The sequence below is a fragment of the Typha angustifolia genome, chromosome 6 (genome assembly GCF_048772165.1).
Source record: "Typha angustifolia cultivar Huaian chromosome 6, ASM4877216v1, whole genome shotgun sequence".
NCBI classification, from domain to species: domain Eukaryota; kingdom Viridiplantae; phylum Streptophyta; class Magnoliopsida; order Poales; family Typhaceae; genus Typha; species Typha angustifolia.
The window spans coordinates 432,387-454,210 of NC_133244.1; the positions used below are offsets into that span (position 1 = coordinate 432,387).

General features: G+C 34.5%; 2 protein-coding genes across 4 annotated transcripts; both read left to right on the plus strand.

The window, feature by feature from the left end:
- On the plus strand, positions 1 to 912 carry LOC140761696 (NDR1/HIN1-like protein 1). The gene has a single exon (XM_073099126.1). It carries the CDS (start codon positions 33 to 35, stop codon positions 696 to 698), a length of 666 nt encoding a protein of 221 aa, XP_072955227.1. The 5' UTR covers positions 1 to 32; the 3' UTR covers positions 699 to 912.
- Positions 913 to 5,281: 4,369 nt separating this feature from the next.
- LOC140761458 (long chain base biosynthesis protein 1b) lies at positions 5,282 to 18,815 on the plus strand. Of its 3 annotated transcripts, none has more exons than XM_073098786.1 (13): positions 5,282 to 5,444; positions 7,493 to 7,673; positions 7,801 to 7,895; positions 8,089 to 8,180; positions 13,837 to 13,930; positions 14,108 to 14,180; positions 14,315 to 14,447; positions 14,930 to 15,104; positions 16,577 to 16,717; positions 16,811 to 16,906; positions 17,005 to 17,146; positions 18,151 to 18,278; positions 18,351 to 18,815. In XM_073098786.1, the coding sequence occupies exons 2-13, from the start codon at positions 7,568 to 7,570 to the stop codon at positions 18,525 to 18,527; spliced, it is 1,452 nt and encodes a 483-aa protein (XP_072954887.1). In that variant the 5' UTR covers positions 5,282 to 5,444; positions 7,493 to 7,567; the 3' UTR covers positions 18,528 to 18,815. The 3 variants fall into 3 exon arrangements, with proteins under 3 accessions (XP_072954887.1, XP_072954888.1, XP_072954890.1); XM_073098787.1 differs by having other exon boundaries at positions 5,287 to 5,444; positions 7,482 to 7,673; XM_073098789.1 differs by having other exon boundaries at positions 5,287 to 5,444; positions 7,539 to 7,673.
- Positions 18,816 to 21,824: the final 3,009 nt, after the last annotated feature.

A 21,824-nucleotide genomic window follows, 5' to 3' on the forward strand; every position in this document is an offset into this window, starting at 1 on the left:
GCGCCAGTCTATCAGCTTGCTTTCAAGTTTCCATGGCGGAAGAAGAAGCCACCACCTCCTACCACTCCCCTCCCCCCAAGATCCATGGCGGCGTCTCGAAGGTGGCCAGCCGCCGGTCCCCTGTCCGTGTCTTCATCATCGCCCTCCTCGCCCTCGTCATCCTCGCCGGCGTCGTCGCTCTCGTCCTCTACCTCGTCTACCGCCCCTCTCGCCCCCGCTTCTCCGTCACCACCGCTGCCATCTACTCCATCACCAACACCTCCTCCTCCCCCGCCGCCGCCGCAGTCTCAGCCACCATGCAATTCACCCTCCTCATCCGCAACCCCAACTCCCGCTCCTCCGTCCGCTACGACCGCCTCTCCGCCCACGTGGCGTACCGCGGCGAGGCGATCACGCCGCCCGTGCCGCTCCCGCCGCTCGTGCTGGAGAGCGGCATGGCCGTGTCGGTGTCGCCGGTGCTGGGAGGCGCCGCCGTGCCGGTGTCAGCCAACGTGGCGGCTGGGCTAGCGACGGACAAGGCGTACGGGGTGGTGGCGCTGCGGCTGGTCGTGGTTGGCAGGGGGAAGTACAAGTCCGGTCCATTCCACAGCCGGTGGAATTCGATGTACGTGCGGTGCGATATGCTCGTCGGCGTCAGGAAGGGAGTCACCGGCCAGGTGCCACTGCTCGGCAACCCGGACTGCCACGTGGATATCTAATCGATCTTTTAAGTCTTTTCTATTTTTCTCTTTTATCTCTTCTCTTGGGTGTAAAGATGAGTACTGTCACAGTAGAGTGTAATAAATAATTAACAGCTAGGGGATGCATCAAATTGTAAAGAATTTCTATCTTCTTCTCTATTTCTGAATCTATGTGTAACTTTGTCATGCACGGATGCATGGTTTGCTTTTCTTCTTTTGAGTTCAAGAAATAAAGAATAGAGAGATCTCATATGGTCTTGTTGATAATTATTTTTTACTAAAGTTTATTTATCTCTATGTTCAAGATATTATCACAACCGCAGCTTGGTCTTGATCTGTGATTAAGTTTTTTAAGTTCAAAATACAAAAATTAAGGTGAAATCTAGCCAAATTACATAGGTATAAACCATAATTTGCCCCCAAGATAGAATAAATTGTTAGAGGTGCAAGGTATATATCTTTGGTGCTCGTTATTATAAATACTATAGGCCTTTATCATGCATGAAACAATATTTTAATTAAAAGTTATGCCTTTCAAGAGTTTCAAGAGCAAAGAAAAGGAAGGTTCCACTACTTTAACGATCTAATTGTTATTCTTACTTAAAAGATCTCTACCTTCTCTCAAAGGGTAGAAGTTTAACATGACAGGTAATTACACATGGCAAATACTTCAATATAATTTTAAAAATTATAATCTTAATCCAAGGTTATAATAGCTAATTTTCATACCCGGTACCAATTCCAAAACCACATTACATAAGAAAAAGAGTATATTAGTTAAGAAAGATTTATTACGTGTGCCTAACTTCCAAATTTTCTTATTATATCCTTAAAGATCTTAATTATTATATCTTCATCAAACTTATTGATAGATAATTAACTTTACGGTATGGAAGTAGTACTCTACACGTTTTTTTTTTCTTCAGTTAAGATTTCTCTCTTAAATATAATTATGCCTTAATTATAGGAGATATCATTTAATATTAAATAATTTAAATTTGATTATTTAGAGATAAAATTTAATTTAAATATAATTCTCTATCTGTATCCATTAAAATTTAATTTAAATCAATCTTAAAATAATGGGAGATATATGTAAATAATAAAAATAATAATAAAAATTTAAATGTAATTAAATTTTCATCAAGTTAATTATAAAAGACATCAATACCTTTATTTTGATATATATGCATTACTCTCGGTTAATAATATATATGTCTTTTACTTGATAAAATATTCAGATAATATAATTGTCAAAAAATAATGTGCAAGATTATATATTAAAAAAACGCTCAATTACACATATCTATAATACATGTGTTATTATATGACTGGAAATAATATTTTACCTAAAATTCTAGATATATAAATGACATTATTCAATATAATATTCTAGATGTAAATATCTTTTATCTAAAAATATATTACAGACATTCTATCAAAGGTGTGTGTACATATGGCATTCTACAGTATATCTTAATGATCATGAGATGAATAAGCTTGAGATTTTTTTTTTTCTAGATATCTGGTAATATTTGGATGTGCTGTAACTCCTAAATTTAGTTAGTTGCACTTCTGTTTTAAACTTGAATATTTATAAAAATATGGTGTTTATATCAGTGATATCATGATTATACTTGATGTGATATTAAAAAGAAGTAATAAAATTAAAAGGATAGGAGAGGATAAAGAGGAGAGAGAATTGTTAAATTAATAGTTAAATAAAATGATGTCTTTTTAATTACAAAATAGTAATTAAATTTTGTTGATAAATATAAAAGATTAGAAGACAAGAGAAGAGAGAAGAAAAAGTCTTAGTAGGTTAACCTAAACTAATTTTAGAATAAATTAGTGATTAGGTACTAAACTGATTTAGAGTTATGTCTAAACACATCACAAAAAAGGCTAAGCATTTATCCTCTCCAAAATAAATAGAAGGGATTTTTTTTTTTTGAATAATACACTATGACCCTGTGAACTTTTGCTCAATTCTAATGCACTATCCTTTTCTTTTAAGCATGGTTCCATGAACAATAACCAAAAAAAATCCCACACACCTTATTGTATCAATAAAAAGATACCAAATAATTATTTTACCTCTAAGTTGTTCTTTTTCTTTCCTTAAAATAAAACTAAAATAGTCCCTAATAACATAAAAATCTAACAAATAATTAAGGGAAGAATATTTTATATATTATTCATAATTAAAGAGGTTAATGTAAGGAGATTTATTTGGAAGAGAATTTTATAAACTATACCCTATATAACTAGACTCTTACATTTTTCTATAATTCTTATTTAACCCACTCATCATTAATTTAAATGGTACTAGCAAAAATCTATTCCGTTACAATATATAAAATAATTTATAAGTATCTAAATTATCTATAATGATGAAAAATAATGATAAAAGTATTTTAGTAATTTGATTGATATCAACTAGTCAAAATAACATCAGATATTAAATAAAAAATATTAAAAAAAAAGAGGTTCGAGTTACAAGATTATCAAAGATGAGTGTGAATCACATATGGGATGCGATGTATAAAATACCATAAGGTATAATAATAATTATTTAAGGAAATAATAACGTAAGCAAGTACCCCCGGGGATGAGGATAGTCAAGAGTGATCGTCTCACCGCATGAGGCGGGGGTGAGGTGTCATCTGCATATATAACGGAGTCACGTTGTCTTCACGTGGAAGTTTATCAGCACTTGCATGATGCATGTCCTGATCGATCTAATAGTCTTTCTCGGAATTCGTGCATTTATTTTTTCGTCACTCATGACCTCACTCTTTAGAATTCCCTTTTATCTATTTACAATATATATAAATCCAGCTCTAAATTTTTACCAAGTATTTATCAAAAATACCAATTAGGTGCATAAGAGTATTTCATCCACTATAAATCAATATATATATATATTCCTTTTAGGACACAATGAGACTCAATTTTCTTCCTTAGCAAAATCTCATCCCAAGAGGGAGTAAATTGGTTCTTTTTGAAAAAGTCGTTGTGATTATAATTGGGGATTATGTCACAGATATTGTCAAAGTCAACCTGTAGTCTTCCAAGGCTGCCGATGACTTCAAAGCTTGACCAAAAAAAAAACCTCTTAGAGGAGTTTGGGTCGGCAAAGAGGCAACCCGGTCAAAGAAGATCCAAATCCAATATTCACACCCAAACCCACTAACTCGATCCACGCAGCACCGCAAAATCTTACACAGTATTCTTACTCGCAGTAAGGTGGGCCCCATCCGGATCCTGGCTGGACGAGCTGAGGACGATAATCCTGCCATCCGTGCGAAAAAGCGTAACATATATGATGCACCTTCCGAGAAAGAATTTGGGAAATTTGCAGATAACACCTTAGCTTTTACTGATTTTTATGATTGAAAACCAGCTATTTATAATCGATTTCATTTCACACCTGGGTGAAGTTTAAACTAACCAATTTCTAACTAGTAATTTTTTCAATTAAAAAAACCTAAAATATCTATATATATTCTTTTATTTCTTTTTTTTTGGCTTCAAAATATTATAGAAAAATTATTTGATTATTTAGTAGTTTGATTCGATTCGATTGATGGTTGGACAGTGCGAGTTCGACAATGCATATTGCCTAAAACCTATACTAGACAGCTAAAACGTTAATGGGGCCTAAGTACCTCTAAATCTAAGAAGAATTAACCTTTTATTCCACTTATATTAAAATTTTTGAGCTCATAAATGATTAAAAAAAGAAAGAAAAACATATAATAGGTTTGGATGTCAAAGGTGAGTTGTTACGGAAACCTCTCCCAATTAATTCCTCCTGTTTCTGTCCCTTTCTTTTATTTAATTTGATTACCTATAATGGCTGCATGTTTGGTTTCATGCATTAATTCTGCATGTGGTCGTTTTGAAAAGTCTTAAAATGACAACCTATATTACATCATGATTTGGCAATTTGCATTTTACTACTTTACCAAAATTTCAGTCTTCTTTTGTAGAATAATCTAGTCCAGAAAAAAAAAATTAAAATTGGATAAAGAGTGAACTATATTAATTTAGAGATATTGGTGTAATTAACAAAAAATATTGTTATTTGAATGAGATAATTGCACTAACACTTCTCTAAACTATGTACTATCTCTAGGAGCACCTTCTTATTTATTTATTTATTTTTAAACTTTTGGACCAACTTTGTGGTTCCTATAGCTTCTCCGTCAATGGTTTAAGTCCAAACTCCCATACAGATTCCAACAAAATTTTTCTGTGGAAGAAAACTAAGTATGCCATTTCTTGGAAACACGTCTGGATTGTTTGACCTAATTACCACAATGAGTAAGACAAATCCTATGTGGTATATTTTTAATTACAGATATTCGACTATTTATTTACTCTTAATTTTTCTTTCTTTTTTCTCTATAATAAGAGTAAAATAGTCCATAAAGAGACTAAAATTAATAATTGGACACTCGCACGTTATATTTGAACTGATAATTAATAAGAAGGGGCATTTTTCATTTAGTGCGTATGTGAAAATAAACAGTTCAAGGGTATAGATGTAATTACCCCATCACTTAACTCCAGTAATAGCCGCTTATGGATGCTTCGATCAACCCAAACCCCGACCTGGTCTTCGTCTCTCTCTCTCTCTCTCTCTCTCTCTCTCTCTCTCTCTCTCTCTCTATACCACCACCAGCGGTAGCTCCTCTATTGTTCTTGACGCTATTGTTTGGCGGAGATCCGAATTGGGAGCTTGAAAGATACGATTAGGTACGCTCGAAAACAATGGTGATTTATATCTTCTTCTCTTTTCTTGGACTCTAGATCTGTTGTTTTATTTCTGCCACGTATATTTTATTTATTAGATGGTTTGATTCCTCCATCTAATCCTACTTCAAATATAGATTCCCTTTTCTGCATTCTGGTTTCTTAGCAGATTGTGTTAATCTGCCTCTTCCAGGTAGAAATTAGATTAAATTGGGTTCTTTTTGGGCCATGAGTTTGCTTCACTTGGGGATTTTGTTGAGGTTATCATCCTAAATTGCGTGATTCACGTGGTGAAGCCCTTTTGCTGTGAAATCTGTGACTCGTCTTTTCCGATCATGTTCTTTAGTTTCCTATATGGATGGCGGTAAATGTAGAATATAATCTAATGCTATCATTCATTTAGTTCCATTGTGATGGACTTAAACACGAACTCAGCCGAAGTTTGGTCATTTCCGCCATAAGGTCAAATCATTTAGTAGTGGATTTCTGCTCAACCATATCTCGTTTAGGTTTAAATTTAGGCTGTCAATTGAACCATTCATATCTCTTGCTATTGGTTTCCTTTTGTCATTAACGTGTTAAGGTCCCTCCTAGTTGGTTCTTATTACTTTCTTTGATCGGTTCTTATTACTTTCTTTGATCCTTCTATGGCTTGACACCAGTGTTAGTCTTTGCTCTGACTCATTTGAGGGAAGATTTTACCTTTTTATGATGTGTGAAGTCATGTGTTGACTTCTGCTGGATCCTATATTTCTTGATGATCTGCCATTGATGATCTTTGGATTGATGAGCAAAACATCTAACTTCTTTTTCTATATAATTTGTCTTCCATTTACTCATTATCAGATGATTCAATTTCTATGTACTTATTAGTAAATCATAAATGTGATATCTCCTCAACAACTTGTAAGATTAAAAATCTTTAGCTATTCATATGACACAGTAAAAAGCATGTTCGCTACTGTAGAAAAGATCACTTTATGTGCTCGAAATAAGAATACTGCCTTCACTATTTACTTTCATAGGAAAAGAAGTAACTAAATATATACCTTCATGAATATAGCAGAATTATAGACTTTGTAACATTTCAATAACTGTAGCTATATCATGCACTCTTTAATAGTTTTAAATCCCAATATTCTGAATATGGAGGAACACTTATTCAATAAACCACAATTTTGGTAATAGATTAACATTAAGTCTTCCCCACTCTGTTTGTCAAAAACTTTGTTTCCACCCCATGAAGGGCTCCTTTATTGGAACAATTAGGTTGGCTCACTTTTCCTCTTTTAATGAAAAATCTAATAGAAGTTAGGATCGTCTTATGTCTTTACATATAATTATGCACTTAAAATGACATGTCAAAAGATAAGTTCTTTACAGTTTTAATAAATGGAAATTGGGGTTCACGACACGTGGATTTTGTTACTTCGAGTATGGCAAGCATGATCTATATCAAGTAATTCAGAAAATCATTCGTAACTTCTATAGTGTGCACAAATTACAATTCTATCTATAGAAGAATTTTTTTTTCACATTTTGTAATGTGTGCTCAAATCTTCTCATATATCATGATTTTCAATGAGATGCAGAATTGCAGATAATTTCCTTCTCATTTTTTCACTATAAAAGCATTGAAGCACCATATCTTTACTAATTCAAAAGTGAGATTCTTTCCTCTGTGATTTCTTCTCCTCCTCTTGTGAACTTGTGATCATTGTGCAGTTGATAGCTTGGGGAAACGTTTCCTTATCACTGTTACATGATTGTTATGCATTAATTGCAATTTGATGATGAAATTGATATGGTTTAAAATCCTTTCTTTTTTTAATTTCTAATTTTTAGTTGTAAATTAATAACAATCCTTTGATGTTAATCCTCCGCTGGTCTTAGTTTTGCTTCATTTAGTTTTTGTGCACTTAGAAAACTTAATTGACTTTTAATGCTTTTTATGGGGAAATGTTGCACCTTGTTCTGTTTCAACATGGAATTCTTTTTGTTTAGATCTGCTTTAGTTGAGCTTACAAGGAATATTTTTAGTTTGTTTGCAGATCTGAAGAACTTGGTTAACTTCTACCTGTCATTCCATAATTGTAGTGGATTTTTGAAATTGCATTGTGGAAGGGATGGCTTCAGCGTTTATGAACATGACAACAACGACATTGGCTTGGGTGTCATCAGCATTTGATGCTCCTCTTGCACGTGCAGTCGTTTTCGGGGTTCTCATTGATGGTGGGTTTTATTTTTCTGAAAAATTGGAAAGTTCCTTTTCTTCGTTCTCATATTGTGGTGTTGATCGACCCTAGAGAATAAAAATTGAGTGTAACTTGTGTTTTTGTTGGTAATTTTGTGATTGAAGGGCATCTTGTTGTTGAAGTGCTTCTCGTTGTGGTCATATTGTTCCTGCTTACGAGGAAGAGTTACAAACCACCAAAGAAGCCACTGACTGAGAAGGTTCGTGGTTCTTGCTGAATGGATCCCATCTTCCATTCTTTGTTTTCTCTAGAATTGTTTTGCTTTATTTCTCTGTTCATGTTTTTTGCTTTAATGTGGTTTATTTTATTTATTGGTACATTTTTTTTTGGCCTTTTTCAAATTGTATATATCTGTTTTGAGTTAATGATGACTCTTATGTTGCAATCTGCAGGAGATTGATGAACTTTGCGAAGAATGGGTGCCGGAACCTCTTTGCCCACCGATCACAGAGGAGATGCAAGCTGAACCTCCGACTTTGGAAAGGTTTGAATAATTTAATCCCCCTAATCTATCTTTTTCTTTTTTAATTTTTTTAATGTGCCTCTTCCTTATTTTTAAGTGCTTGAGGAAACATATTATGTACTGATTATTTTCCTTTTTCAAAGTGTATTACCTCAATATTCGGCCACGAGCCCTTTGGTATCCAACATTTTTTCTTTGTGTAACTTGATTGTATATTGTTAAACAAGTCTAATTAATCTGGGATTTAGTATCATGAAGATGTTTGCGTGCTTTTCTAAGATAATGCCAATTGAATGTGCAATTAGAGTAAAAATAAGAAATTGAGAACAAGAGTAGTTGATATGATGGTTTGACTGGTTCATCTTTTACCAATTCTTTTGACATGCATAAGCTAGTGGTGAAGGGTTATCAAGATTTATAGAGCTATTTTGGCCTTGTTTTATATATTTTACCTCTGAACATCTAACCTATTAATTGTTCTACAATGATGTTTAACTTTATAGTTTTTAGTTGCAAGTATATAGGAATAAGAAAGTTGACATAGAATAACCATACTATGGGACTTAGTTGAAAGATAACCTTAAAGTAATTATCATAGTTATCTGAGATCTATTTTAGAAGAAATTGTTACCTCCTTGAGGTTTAACTCAATTTTACAAAATCAGCATATACTTTTAACTTAAGCACTTAATCTCTTTATAATTTTGGCTAAAGTATAATTGTTATATTTTTTTATCATATGACTAAATTAGATGTCAAATTTGAAGATTTTTACCAGAGATAAAGTTGTAGATTTTTGGATAAAGTTTTTGATACATTTAAAACAATATCAATTGAGTTTCAAATGCTAAAAGTATGATAAATATATTGAACAAATGTATATTATTATCACTTAAAATTCGATCGGTATTATTTTAGATGCATTAGAAAGCTTATTCAATATTTTACAATTTTGTCTTTGATAAGGATATTTAAATTCGACATCTTTTGGTCAAATATGATGAAGAAGATAACAGTTGTATTTTAGTCAAGATCACAGGGGTTAAGTGCTTAAGTTGAAAGCAAGGTTCGAAAAATCGGGATCTGGATTTTTTTTTTGAAAAAATGATATGTCTCGATCATATCAGTTGCCTAGATCGAATCAGACTTTTTTTAATTATGTAAATTCTAAATATTATATAGAATTTTTTTAAAAAAGTAAGAAAAAATGATAAAAAATAAGAAAATAAAGAAAGAAAAACTATGGTAAAGTGAAAACTAAAAAGAATAAGAAACTAGAGAGAGATTGAGTGGAAGAAAACTAAACAAAAGAAAAAAAACTATAGTGCACTAAAGAAGAAGAAGAAGAAGAAAATAGAAGAAAAAGAGATGGAGAGTAGAGGAGATGAAAAAACTGAGAGAAATAAAAGAAATAAAATTAAAAAAGCTACATATTGGAGTTCGCTAGAGTTAGATTTGCGTCGCCGGAGTTCGCCAGAGCTAGATCCCTCTATAAAAAAAACAATGGCTATATAGTAGGGAGAGAAAAAAAAGAAAGAAAGAGTGAAAAAGAGAGAGAGAGTTCGGATCGGGCCTGGATTGGGATTGGCCGATTCAACAAACCATAGTTGAAAGTATATGGGGTTTTGTGAAATTGAGCTAAACCACAGAGAGGTAAAGTGTAATTAACCCTATATTTTACTGTTTGAAATTACTTATCAATTCAATCCTGATACTTTGTGCTCATTCTTGTATTCTGTCTAATTTTGATCTAAGCAATAGCATTTCTCTACAATTGATAATTGTTCCTCTAGAAGTTTATGCACATGATATTTTCTCGGTCCCCACGAGAATCCAATTGGAAGCATCTGCATTATTTGAACCAATCAGGTCTAGCTGAATTAAGTACTATTTTCTTCTTGTGTGACTCAAAGATCTTCATGGTAGATGATGGCTTCTGTCAAAAAATTTACCATCTTTCCTTCAATTTTATTTCTCTCCTATATAACCTAATGAAGTCACTTTGGTAGATATTGGTAATATGAAGTGGGTATTTGCTAAGATGAACCTGATGCATGATGTAAACTTGTCTAGCATCATTGGCTGATTCGATGAATTGAAATTCTGAAGTACAGGAGGGTAAACTCGAGTAGATGTTATACTTTATAAGATCTCAATGATTCTCATGTTCTTGCTAAGTCTTTCAAAAGTTTATTAGTAAATAAGTATTACATAATTAGGAATAGTGGGATAATGGGCTGCTAGTATTCTTCTTCTTATATTACTAATTTACTGGGACACCCTTCCCCCTAACAATTTGTTATTCATTTATGCTGCACTTTCAAACTCCTAATTATGATAAGATTCCTTAACAATTTGAACATCAAAGTAGCAGGTAACTTTTACTCACAAAATTTGAATAGCTTTCAGTGTATATACCACTTTTGTAGTTATTTTACGGTGTTCATTATTATCCTTGGCTTCAAAAAAATCTAATTTGAGCATGTAAAAGTCTTATCAGTCCATTTATTTCAGGAGTAGTCTTACATCATATTTTGAGGGAAGTAAAACTTTTGCCTCTCTAATGGAGGCTCACAATCTTGATTCTACTTAAAAATTACAAATAAATAAAGAACCCTCATTTTATGAGCATACTTTCTGTTGTTCTCTCTACCTTTTTCTGGATAAGCATTACTTAAAAATTACAAATAAATAGAGAACCCTCATTTTATGAGCATACTTTCTGTTGTTCTCTCTACCTTTTTCTGGATAAGCATTAACCAGATTATCATTAATTCATGGGGGTGATGCTAGTGCGAAGAACTAAAGTCCTCTCTTCTTTAGTTGTTTGATTAATTTGTTTCAAATAGTATTGCTGAAAGAAGCATTTCCTACGTCCATTCTCTCAACTTTTAACTTTTTAATATGAAACTTTTTAACTCTTCAATATGGTAATGAGACATTGTGTTATCGACTTGGTTTTAGCTTCCCAGATACTAACTTTTCTTTGCACTTATTTCTTTAATGAGCATTGCCTCACAAGGATACAATTTTTTCCTCTATTCCTTACCGTTTTAGTCCAAGACCATCTTCACAGAATTTGGTCAGCAACAGTTTGAAAGATTCATCTATATTTCACTTGACAAATGCATTGAGCATGGTTATGCAGCATGCATCAATGCATCAATCTTACTTTCTTCTCTTGAGAACTTATTTAGCTTTGCTGCTAATTAATCATTATCTGTGGTATTCTTGTTTCTTTGTTCATTTATTGCAGTTTGCCTTTTGACACTCTTCGTTGATCTTACTTCTGTTCAGGATTTCTGAAAATGTAAATGCATTATCGAGACAACTTTTCTCGTCATGTACTTGATTTATACTTGTCATAATGGTTGTGCTTCAGTCCTTCCATACTTTTGGCACCTACTTATTTAACCAAAAATAGACACTTTTTTTCATCTATTTTTCCTCGAAGTTCTGACTTGTGTTTGTGCAGTTCTGTAGTGCTTCTTCCCTCGCACACCATACCTGAGAATATTTTTTCCTTCTTCCACATAATAGGACAATATAGAACCATTTTCTGAAATTTGATTTGTGATCTCTTAGCTCTTGAATCACCTTAATTAGCACATCAATGACTATTAGAAAATGACACTATTGCTGTGACACTCATCTTGCTTTGCTAAAGTTCCTCTCCGATGGTTATGCCTTTTCCTTTTCTTTTATCACATTATTTTTTCTCTCAGAATATAAATTGGTGTACCTTCTTGTAAATAAAGCTGATAAGGAGAAATTATTAACTCACTAGTTTCGAATTGTCAGAAATTAATTCCACATGTTGTGTCTGTCCTAGTTGAGCTTGTTACAAATTGTGAGCTGTCTTGTGTACTAAGTCATCCTTGCCTAACTCCTTGCCAATAAACTAATAATGTTGAAACTCCTGTTACCTTGATGGTTCAAACTCGTTGATTTGGACAACGATGGCCGAGTAATGACATGTGCCGTCCTGTGCCACCATTGACACAGGGTCTGTCAAGCGGCATGAGTCGGCACGCCCCTGCATGCTAGTGACACACATTTATAATATTTTTAATAAAATTTTTAGGATATTTAAATATGTTTTTGGGTCTTCGACATATCAATCTTTAGTTTTTGTTTAAATATATGTATTAAAATCTACTTTATAGTGTTTTATTTTTAGATTATCTTGTAAATGACCTATTTTATTAAAAACAAAACAACAGTTAAATATAAATATTATTTAACACATAATATGGTTGACTATATTCATTAAAACTAATATTAATGATTGAACACTTCATAATATGATTGAATTCTACATAATATAATTGAATATATAATAATATTCAATACATAATATTAATTGATAATAGTTTAATAATTAAAACTAATATCTAGTTGAAAGTAGCATGATGAGGAGAATCAAAGACTTTATTTGCCGGCACAAGATAAAACATGTGAATGTTGCACTAAATACTATCGATAATTTTCAAAACTCATTCACTGATAGTATTGTTTGTTGTAACGTCTTATATAGTCTTTATACAAATAAAAATTTTACGATTATCTTATGATATGATATGAATATTGAACATGCATGGAAATTAAAGTTGTTTTGATGATTATTGATGGAAATAAAAAAAAGGCTTCACATGTCATGCCGGTCGGCACAACTCGGCACAGGGGTGCGCCACTTGCACACCCCATGCCAAGTGCTGTGAGGTGTGCTGACCGGCACAACCATCCTTGAATTTGGACTCCTCCCACAAAAGAGCTATGGCAGATGAGTACATGTAATTAGTTATTGCAATTTGTTTCAAGTTCTCAATCTTACAATTGAAGCATCAATCCATTTGACATAAACAAATTATCTTGAAGATTTATATTGCTCAAATCAACTCTCTTCAAATGGAAGAAAGAAAACATCTTTTGTATGATTGCAGATAATCAAGTTATAGCATGTTTGTAAAATTTTTTATATGTGCTGGAGTCACTTCATATATTTGTGTGGCAGTACCAATAGTTCCTGGCATGTCTGGGATAAAACCATTCATGGCAGAACTTTTAGACAATAGTGACCTCATAGGGGAGTAAGACTGACATTCTGCAAGATGGAGAGGAAGACTAAACATGCCTAAATAAACAAAAGAGAATGTAGTGAGATGACAACCTTCAAATTTAAGATGGTTATTAGATAAAGTTGTAAAACTCATGTTTCATAGTTGACCTAGCTGACTGCAAATCGTATGGATTTGAGACTCTTCTGGATAGCTTAAAGTCATGACCCCTAATTGGCCTCAATTCGTCTTTATGCTTTGAGAGGAGTTGTCTATGTGCTCATATAAACCTCTGATCTTCTATATATTTCTTACAGACATTATGATATATAATATTTAAGTGATTTTACATCATGAGAGGCATATATTTAATTTCTTCCTGTATTGCAATTAATGTAAGTATGTGCAGGTTGCATTTGTTATGGATGTGTATTGTGTTGAAATTATGAAGAGTGAGAAGATATGATTAGAGAATGCCTTTAGTTGCTGCAGTTTGATCATAAGGATCTTATAATTATTATCAAAAGTTGGAATAATTGTGTCCTCTTTCCCCTCTCTCTCTCTCTCTCTCTCTCTCTCTCTCTCTCTCTCTCGCTCTAATGAGGTGGCATTTGATGCAGTGCTGCTGGACCACACACAGTGATTAATGGAAAGGAAGTTGTGAACTTTGCATCGGCAAACTACCTAGGGTTGATAGGGAATGAGAAGATAATTGTGAGGAGACTCTCATGTTTATGTTATATATTACTGTTTGTTTGTTTTTCGTTGTGTATTCACCATAAGACAAATAAAACTGCAGGATTCATACATTGCTATAATGGAGAGCTTTTACTTATTTGTTTATGTTTCTATCCATTCGCATGTTTCTTCTCTCACAAACATGAACTGCAGGGTTCATGCATAGGATCACTGGAGAAGTATGGTGTAGGTTCTTGTGGTCCGCGTGGTTTTTATGGGACAATAGGTAAGTTGGTCAGAATATATAACTATTATGACTATGATGAAATTCATGTTCTATGCTTTAAGCCTTTAACCATTTCTACAAATAGGCAAATACTAAAAGGAACATTTCATAGCTAACTAATTGCTCCTTTGCAGATGTCCACCTTGACTGTGAGACAAAAATAGCAAAATTCTTGGGTACCCCAGATTCAATTCTCTACTCATATGGAATTTCTACAATTTTCAGCGTAATTCCTGCCTTTTGTAAAAAAGGAGATATTATAGTAGCGTAAGTATACCCTTTCCACTGCCTAAAGTATCTGCAATTGCGATGTCTCGGAGAGAAATTATTATATTTGTCCAATATTATTTATTATGATTGTTGCTTTGGGGCTTTAGTTATACTTTATTTAAAGATAAATGATAGCTGGTTACTTGCTCTCTTTCTGCATTACTGTTTAGTACTCATTTCCAGAGTTTGTGACGACGACTGTCATTTTTTTACATCTATTTGGCATTTTCCCACATTTAGTAGTTTCTTCATTGTTCTTAAAATAGAAATACTAGAAAATGCTGATATAACTTAGCATTTGCCTCTGGAAAAATCATTGGAATAATGGAGTAGTATTAAACTTATTAATTCCTTTGAATGATGTCTTACTTTCAGATTAAGCCCACGAATTTCAGCAAAAATGAATATTTACATTCTTGTTTGCTTGGTTTTGGTTTTATTTTCCTTGTTCTAATGCTGATGTTTATTTTGTATTACAGAGATGAGGGTGTTCACTGGGGAGTGCAAAATGGTCTTTATCTGTCAAGAAGTTCTGTTGTTTATTTCAAGCACAATGATATGACTTCACTTGCAAACACCTTGGAGAAATTAACTCGTGGAAATAAACGGGCGGAAAAAGTACGGCGTTACATTGTTATAGAAGCTATATACCAGGTATGGAGGCTGATGCCATGATGATTCTTTTTATTTAGATGAATTCATTTCTGTAATCAGTCTAGATCCTTTCTCTAGTGGGTCCATGTAAAAATTAGCCTAAAATCCATGCTGGACTCTGATGATCTTTTTCACCTTCATGATAAAAAATATGTTTGTGGAGGGTATGATGTATCTTTATTTCTGAGAAATACTTAGAAATCAAGGCAATTTGGGAGAATATCTATTCAGGTCAATGACCCTTGTTAAGTAGCTCCTTACAGCTCCTCACTGATTTTAATACCAAGCATGTAAATTATATGTAGGCCAACTCGCCTGCAAAATAGAAGCATGTTAGAAGATTTATTTTATAAATAGACAGTATATTTGTGTTGCTTGATTATTGAACGTTAGCAAAATAATAGTAAGAATGAAGCTATCAGCATGATGAACCTAATACTCAAAGGAAATTAAATTTTTCATTAAGTTCTCATGGAAGGTTCTATCTAGTTTTTTTAGAGCACCTTGGAAAGCTACTACTGCCTTGTCGATATAAGCTACTTTTGTTTGTCCTGCCAACTTATATTCCTCAAAAATGTGTGTTAAGGTTTACTTCCAGTCTGCAAGAACAAAGGCTAGAGGCAATGAGGTAGTATTCCCTGTAGACCAACTCCTCTTCTAGATTGTCATTGTATTCCCTCTGTCTACAGTTGTTCAATGGATGAACTTGAGTCCTTCAGATGGTAGAGCTGACATTGACATTAAATAAGAGGTAGACATTCTATGTAGTGTTAATGGTGTTTTCTACATCTTGTTCCTAATGAAGGCTGACTCCACAATAGGCTCCATAGGACCAGAAAAGGTTTTGAAGTGGCAACTTATTAGTTGTATTTTGGTGGATACTCCAGCATTATGACTTGTTATGGATTTCTAAAATCATCCTTGTTCCTCCATCTTCTCTTGCATCATTTTCTTGCATTATTCTAGTTATACTATTTTGGCTAAGGAGCTTCAAAGGATTTTATTTTTTATCTTGCCAAATTTACCAAAAAAATGAATGATTTATCATATTTCATATTTCCCTATTTTCAGTATTTACTATTTATCAATGTCTCCGGTAGACTAAGGCATGCTTACAAATTGTGTAAAAAGCACCTGGTACATTGATCTTCTCTTGCATCATTGTATATATATATATATATATCCCAACCTCAACCACACAATTTTTAAGGTCAAAGCTTATTTTGGTGCAGTTGTAACACCAAATTGTTTTAGTGGCATGCAATAGCAGGCTTTGACTTCTGCAAATTCGAATTCCTACTTGGGTGTACATTCTTCATGAAACATTTGACAAGTTACTAATGGTTTATGAAGGTTAATACTTTCATTACATTCTTAAAGGAGTGAATTTGAAATTAGATTATAGTGTGGTTTCTATACTGACATCTTTCTTGTCTGATGTTAGAGTTCATTTTGTTTATGAATGAATGCAGAATTCTGGTCAAATAGCCCCACTTGATGAGATTGTCAGGCTAAAGGAGAAGTATCATTTCCGTGTTATACTAGAAGAAAGTCACTCCTTTGGTGTTCTTGGAAATTCTGGACGAGGTCTTGCTGAACACTATGGAGTCCCGGTGCGTCTTAGGTTTCGGATTGCAATTTATGTTTATAATTTCATTTATCTATTTCTATGTATTTATGACTTATGAATTCTCGTGTAACTGCAGATTGAAAAAATTGATATCATTACTGCTGGAATGGGGAATGCATTGGCAACTGATGGGGGTTTCTGCACAGGGAGTGTCAGAGTTGTTGATCATCAAGTAAGATTTGGACAGACTTATATAATGATCTGCCATTTGAAATGCAACATTTCATGTAGATTGAACTTGCAATTAACTGATATATTCTGCTCTTGCAGCGCTTAAGTAGCTCTGGCTATGTTTTTTCTGCTTCTTTGCCTCCATATCTTGCCAGTGCTGCAATTTCTGCAGTAGATTACTTGGAGGAAAATCCAAATATTCTTATGACACTTCGGAGTAATATTGCTCTGCTGTGGGAAGGTTTGTATTCTCTCTTTTTCTTAATGGCCTGTTGCTACTTTGGATTCCCTCTTATAATTGGCACTTATACGGAAAGTATGCAATGTATCTTCTTTATTTTTCTAGAAGTACCGCAACTGCTTCTTAATTGGTTTCATACCTTGGTCTTCTGCATATCATATATTTCATTTCCTTGAATGGTTTTAAGCTTTTCTAATTTTTTAAAGGAAATCTGCAATGTTCCATCTGTTTCATTTTATTTCATTTTCTGCACTGAGATTTGCTTTCTTGTTTACAGCAATATCCTTATGCATAAACCATAAACATAATTATCTCTAGAATTCCAAACCTATTTGTCTATTTCAAACTTTGTATGTTAATAGGGACCAGATTATGCTTGATAGGGTTGATATCTTCTGAGTGAAGCATATTCTCTTTATTAGCAAAATTCATATTTCAATGTGAATCTACAGATATTTGAGTCTGCCTATATAGACCAACTTTCTAGAACTTGAGTTCGCTCTTTGTGGACCAGATTCTTCATATTGAACAGTTCAGGCCTATCCTACTATGGTGTATGTAGTTCCTTGTTTTCGGATTTGTTCTCTTCAGTAGAATTTATCAATACAATCTCAAACTTGGCATTGAAACACCTCTTCGTATAAGGGATTTGTGTGGATATGACATACCTTATTTTCAGACTTTACATGGGAAGTGTTAGTAGCTTATTCCTTTGATCATTAGTCATCCTTTAAGACCGCTTGTAAGTGCATAATCCTTTTCTATCATCCATCAATCATACCTTATAATGCCATATTTACCTAGACACTAAATATGGTGGACAGAATTCCTAATCTGCAGTCTGATGTTCTCATGACATATTCTGGTAGTTCTATTCTGAGATAAACAAAACAAGTAGTTTTCTTTTTCTCTCTTCTGAATATGATGGTAGTTGTTTCCCTACCTTGCCTAGTCAAATGTAAATCTAAATTTCTGACTGTTTTGTCCTTCGTTGGTTACTGCAGGCTTATCAAACGTACCAGGGCTTGTCATTGCTAGCCATCCTTTATCACCCATTATCTTTCTGAAACTTAAGAAATCGACAGGTTCATCAAAGGGTGACTCACAGCTTCTGGATATAATTGCTGAAAGGGTAAGTTGATACATGATATGAATTTCAGGAGCAGTTTACTTGATTATATGCAAATGATTCTTTATCACGCAGGTCTTAGAGGAAGATTCAGTGTTCATCGTGACAATGAAAAGGTCAATTTTGGACAAGTGCCGCCTTCCTTTGGGCATTCGCATATTTGTTTCAGCTGGTCACTCTGAATCTGACCTTTCAAAGGTGTCTACTTCATTGAAGAGAGTTGCAGCATCCGTGCTCTCCGAGCTTCTTTAATTCTGATTATGTTCGACCATGGAACGGGAGACACCTCAATTAATACTAGCTCCTGTATTTCCTCTTTGCTTTTCACTATATAGGAGTGTACATAAGTCGGTACAATTCTTCTCCTGAAAATTTTCCTTGGATCTATTTTTGTGCTTGAAAGAAAAGTTAGAAATGTTTGTAACACAGTAATGCTTTGATTAGGAAGTATGCTCTTGTATCATACTCGTGATTTCCTTCTCTGTTGTAAAATCAGTTGTCCTGAAATGGATTTGTGCCAGCAGCTTTGGGAAAACCTAATTTGTTCATTTAATTAGCTTTTATGCGCATGCTAATTAGGATTAATGAACCGCCAGCATTTGAATCATTTGAGTAGCTAGCTGATTCAGTTTTCTGGACGGATAGATAGTTGAAGCTTTTGACACCTAGAGTTCTATCTTCTTGCTGGATTTTAATTTTAAACATATAATTATTTTCTATTTTCGAGTGAGGTGGGCTATGCCCCAGTTATATTTATTATGTCGAATGTATAAAGAAGGGGGAAATTACCAGGAATTACAAGAAAGGAGGGAAGAAAAATCATCCATGCCGGAGGCCAATGGCAGTCCTTGCCTTAGAATCCAGAAAATTCTCTTAAAAGCTGCCAAAATATTCCTACCAAATGATCGAAGAACTTGTGCAAGATCAGGGCGTGATCATGGATGGCCTTCACTCCGATGGTAAGGAGGGAGAAGCCTTGATTGCTTCAAGGAAGAAAGAGGGATCCCCAGAAGCAGCGGGCAAAAGAGCACTCCCGAAGAAGGTGGTGAATAGAAGGAAGGAATCCTAGAAGTGTACCAAGGAAGATATTATCACTGTTGTGGAGAGGTGGAAGATGAAGTCTTTGCAAATAAACCCTATATCAGTGGTGCAGGGGCTGTTCTTTTTCAATTGAGTCCTGTATCAGTTGGGGTTCTTAAGCCTTAAGAAGCCCTTAGTTGTATCGTGCTCTGCATGTGCCATTGTCGGTTATGATAGGCGGGAGTCCAAGTCCTGGCAGTTACTAGGAGAGGGAAACGAGATCTGAGATAAAATTAGAAACCCTTTGTTCGATTGTAATCGCTTATCTTGTTACCCAAGCTAATGGAATAGCTTTATCCTCAGCGGGAGGAGTATGAAGGTAAAACCCTTTGTTCTCTTGGCTAATTGCAGAAATTGGAGGTTCCTAGCTATTATAGGGTTGTTGTTGCTGCTATTAGAGTTAGATCTTGACATTTGGTATTAGAGTAAGACTGCAAACCACATCCAGCTGCGATGGGAAGAAGACATAGTTCAGGAATGGCAAAAGCTACTTGGTTGGCTATGCTTGTGGAGCTTTCGCACATCAATGAACAGAAGATAGGAGCTAACCCACCAACGGCAGATCCATGTAGAAACCATGAAGGAATCAATAGATAGCTTTCAATCCCACTGTTAAGCTCTGATACCAATAATATGATACCAAATTGATAGGATCTGGAACAAAAAATAGGCTATGCTAAGATTCTCTCAAGATCTTAATTTATTATAGGAATCAGTCCGTGCAACCGTGGAAAAATATTCGTCAGATATTCTCCAGTAGTCATAAAATTACTAAACCAATTGGGTTGGATTCATAACTTCCTGATCTACAACTTTCGTAGTTACGCCCTTTGCAGATTCAAACTATAGCAGGGACGAAAATACAGAATAACGTAGGTGATAGTAGTGGTGACGGGTGGAGTGGATGTTAGGGTTATGGATGGGTATGGAGATGAGGGTAGATTATGGAAGTGATTAAGGGAAGTAGACGAGGGGAATGAAATGGTCAAGATCCCAAAGAAGAGGGGTGGCTCAACAGTCGAGGGAGATTAGAAGCGAGGAGAAACCTTGCCAACGGTAGATGTGGAAGGAAGGTGAAGAGGGAGGAGAGAGGAGTCTAGAGAGAAGAAATGTAACGCCCCCCCTCCCCCGCTCAGCACAGGCACGTGCACGCCAACGCGCCCCCACGGCGCGCGCGGCGCACGCGACAGGTCGGGCAGGCCCGTCATGCATAGATACACTCCTGTGCACATACAATCATGACAATATCAAATAATATCTGCTGACATATTTATACTCACATAATCCAACACCAATTAAATTATATTATCAACAAAATAATTCTGTTAACATCTGAATATCCACTTCCATAATAATATACATCAGGCCACTATCTAATCTGGCAGGACCCACACATGCCACAAGAAACCATCAAGATACAATTAAAACAACTCATTCAAGACTACATTATGATTCGACCTGTATTATACAAATCATCGTCTAATACAAAAGAGTACAAATATCAAATACGGGTACAACTCAATATCTGGTTAAACTATCTTCTATACTATCTCACATCTATAGCTCATCTCATCCTCGCTCTATAATATCTCCTCAAAATATCTCAAGTCGCTATCACGTACCACATATCTGAGGGGGTTAGAAAAGAAATAAAGAGAGTCATGAGCAAAATGCTCAGTGAATAGACCTTACCCCAAATCAGTGATGCCATACAGAGAGTAAATCATGTATTGGATAATACAAATCAGAAAGCAGCATGATGCCATGTATGAGTATGTATATATGTATCATCAATGACTTATATATGAATGAAATCAATTCTCATGAATGAGCATATTATATCCTCAACTGAAATTATATAACATGATGAAATTACCATATAACATCATTGAATATAACACCATATCATGTATAACAATTATGATCCAATGATACTAGTCACATCAATGATGATGCATGTTGCATGCCAACCACTAAATAATCGTATATATTAAAAGCAAATATAATCCACATATCTCTTACTATCACAATCATCCGTCGCAACTCTGAATATCATCCACCATGCTGGACTACGGTACCCGGCCCCTAACTTGATACGCATCATGTCACAAGCTCAGAGCATACCCTGTCATACGTTAAGAGTATCTCTAGAGATAAATCATGCCCTGCTATACGCTAAGGGTATCTCTGTAGATAAATCATATCCTGCCATATGCTAAGGGAATCTCAGAAGAAAGTAATCATACCCTGCCATATGGTAAGGGTATATCAATGATAGTTGTACCATCTCATATGCTAAGAGTAAAACCATCAGCTATCACCATACTTTGCCATACGCTAAGAGTATGTCCAGTACCAATCTGGATTAGATACCGTTCCAGCTATCACATCACATACACAACTATTGTCATGATTTCCTATACATGATAGATCATATGCATATATCCAGTACTGTAACAAATCATGCAA

Coding starts and splice junctions, on each gene's coding strand:
- LOC140761696 (XM_073099126.1), top strand. CDS start 33: ATGGCGGAAGAAGAAGCCACCACCTCCTACCACTCCCCTCCCCCCAAG.
- LOC140761458 (XM_073098786.1), top strand. CDS start 7,568: ATGGCTTCAGCGTTTATGAACATGACAACAACGACATTGGCTTGGGTG. Junction 7,674..7,800: donor TTTCGGGGTTCTCATTGATG/GTGGGTTTTATT, acceptor TTGTGATTGAAG/GGCATCTTGTTGTTGAAGTG. Junction 13,931..14,107: donor TAGGGAATGAGAAGATAATT/GTGAGGAGACTC, acceptor CATGAACTGCAG/GGTTCATGCATAGGATCACT.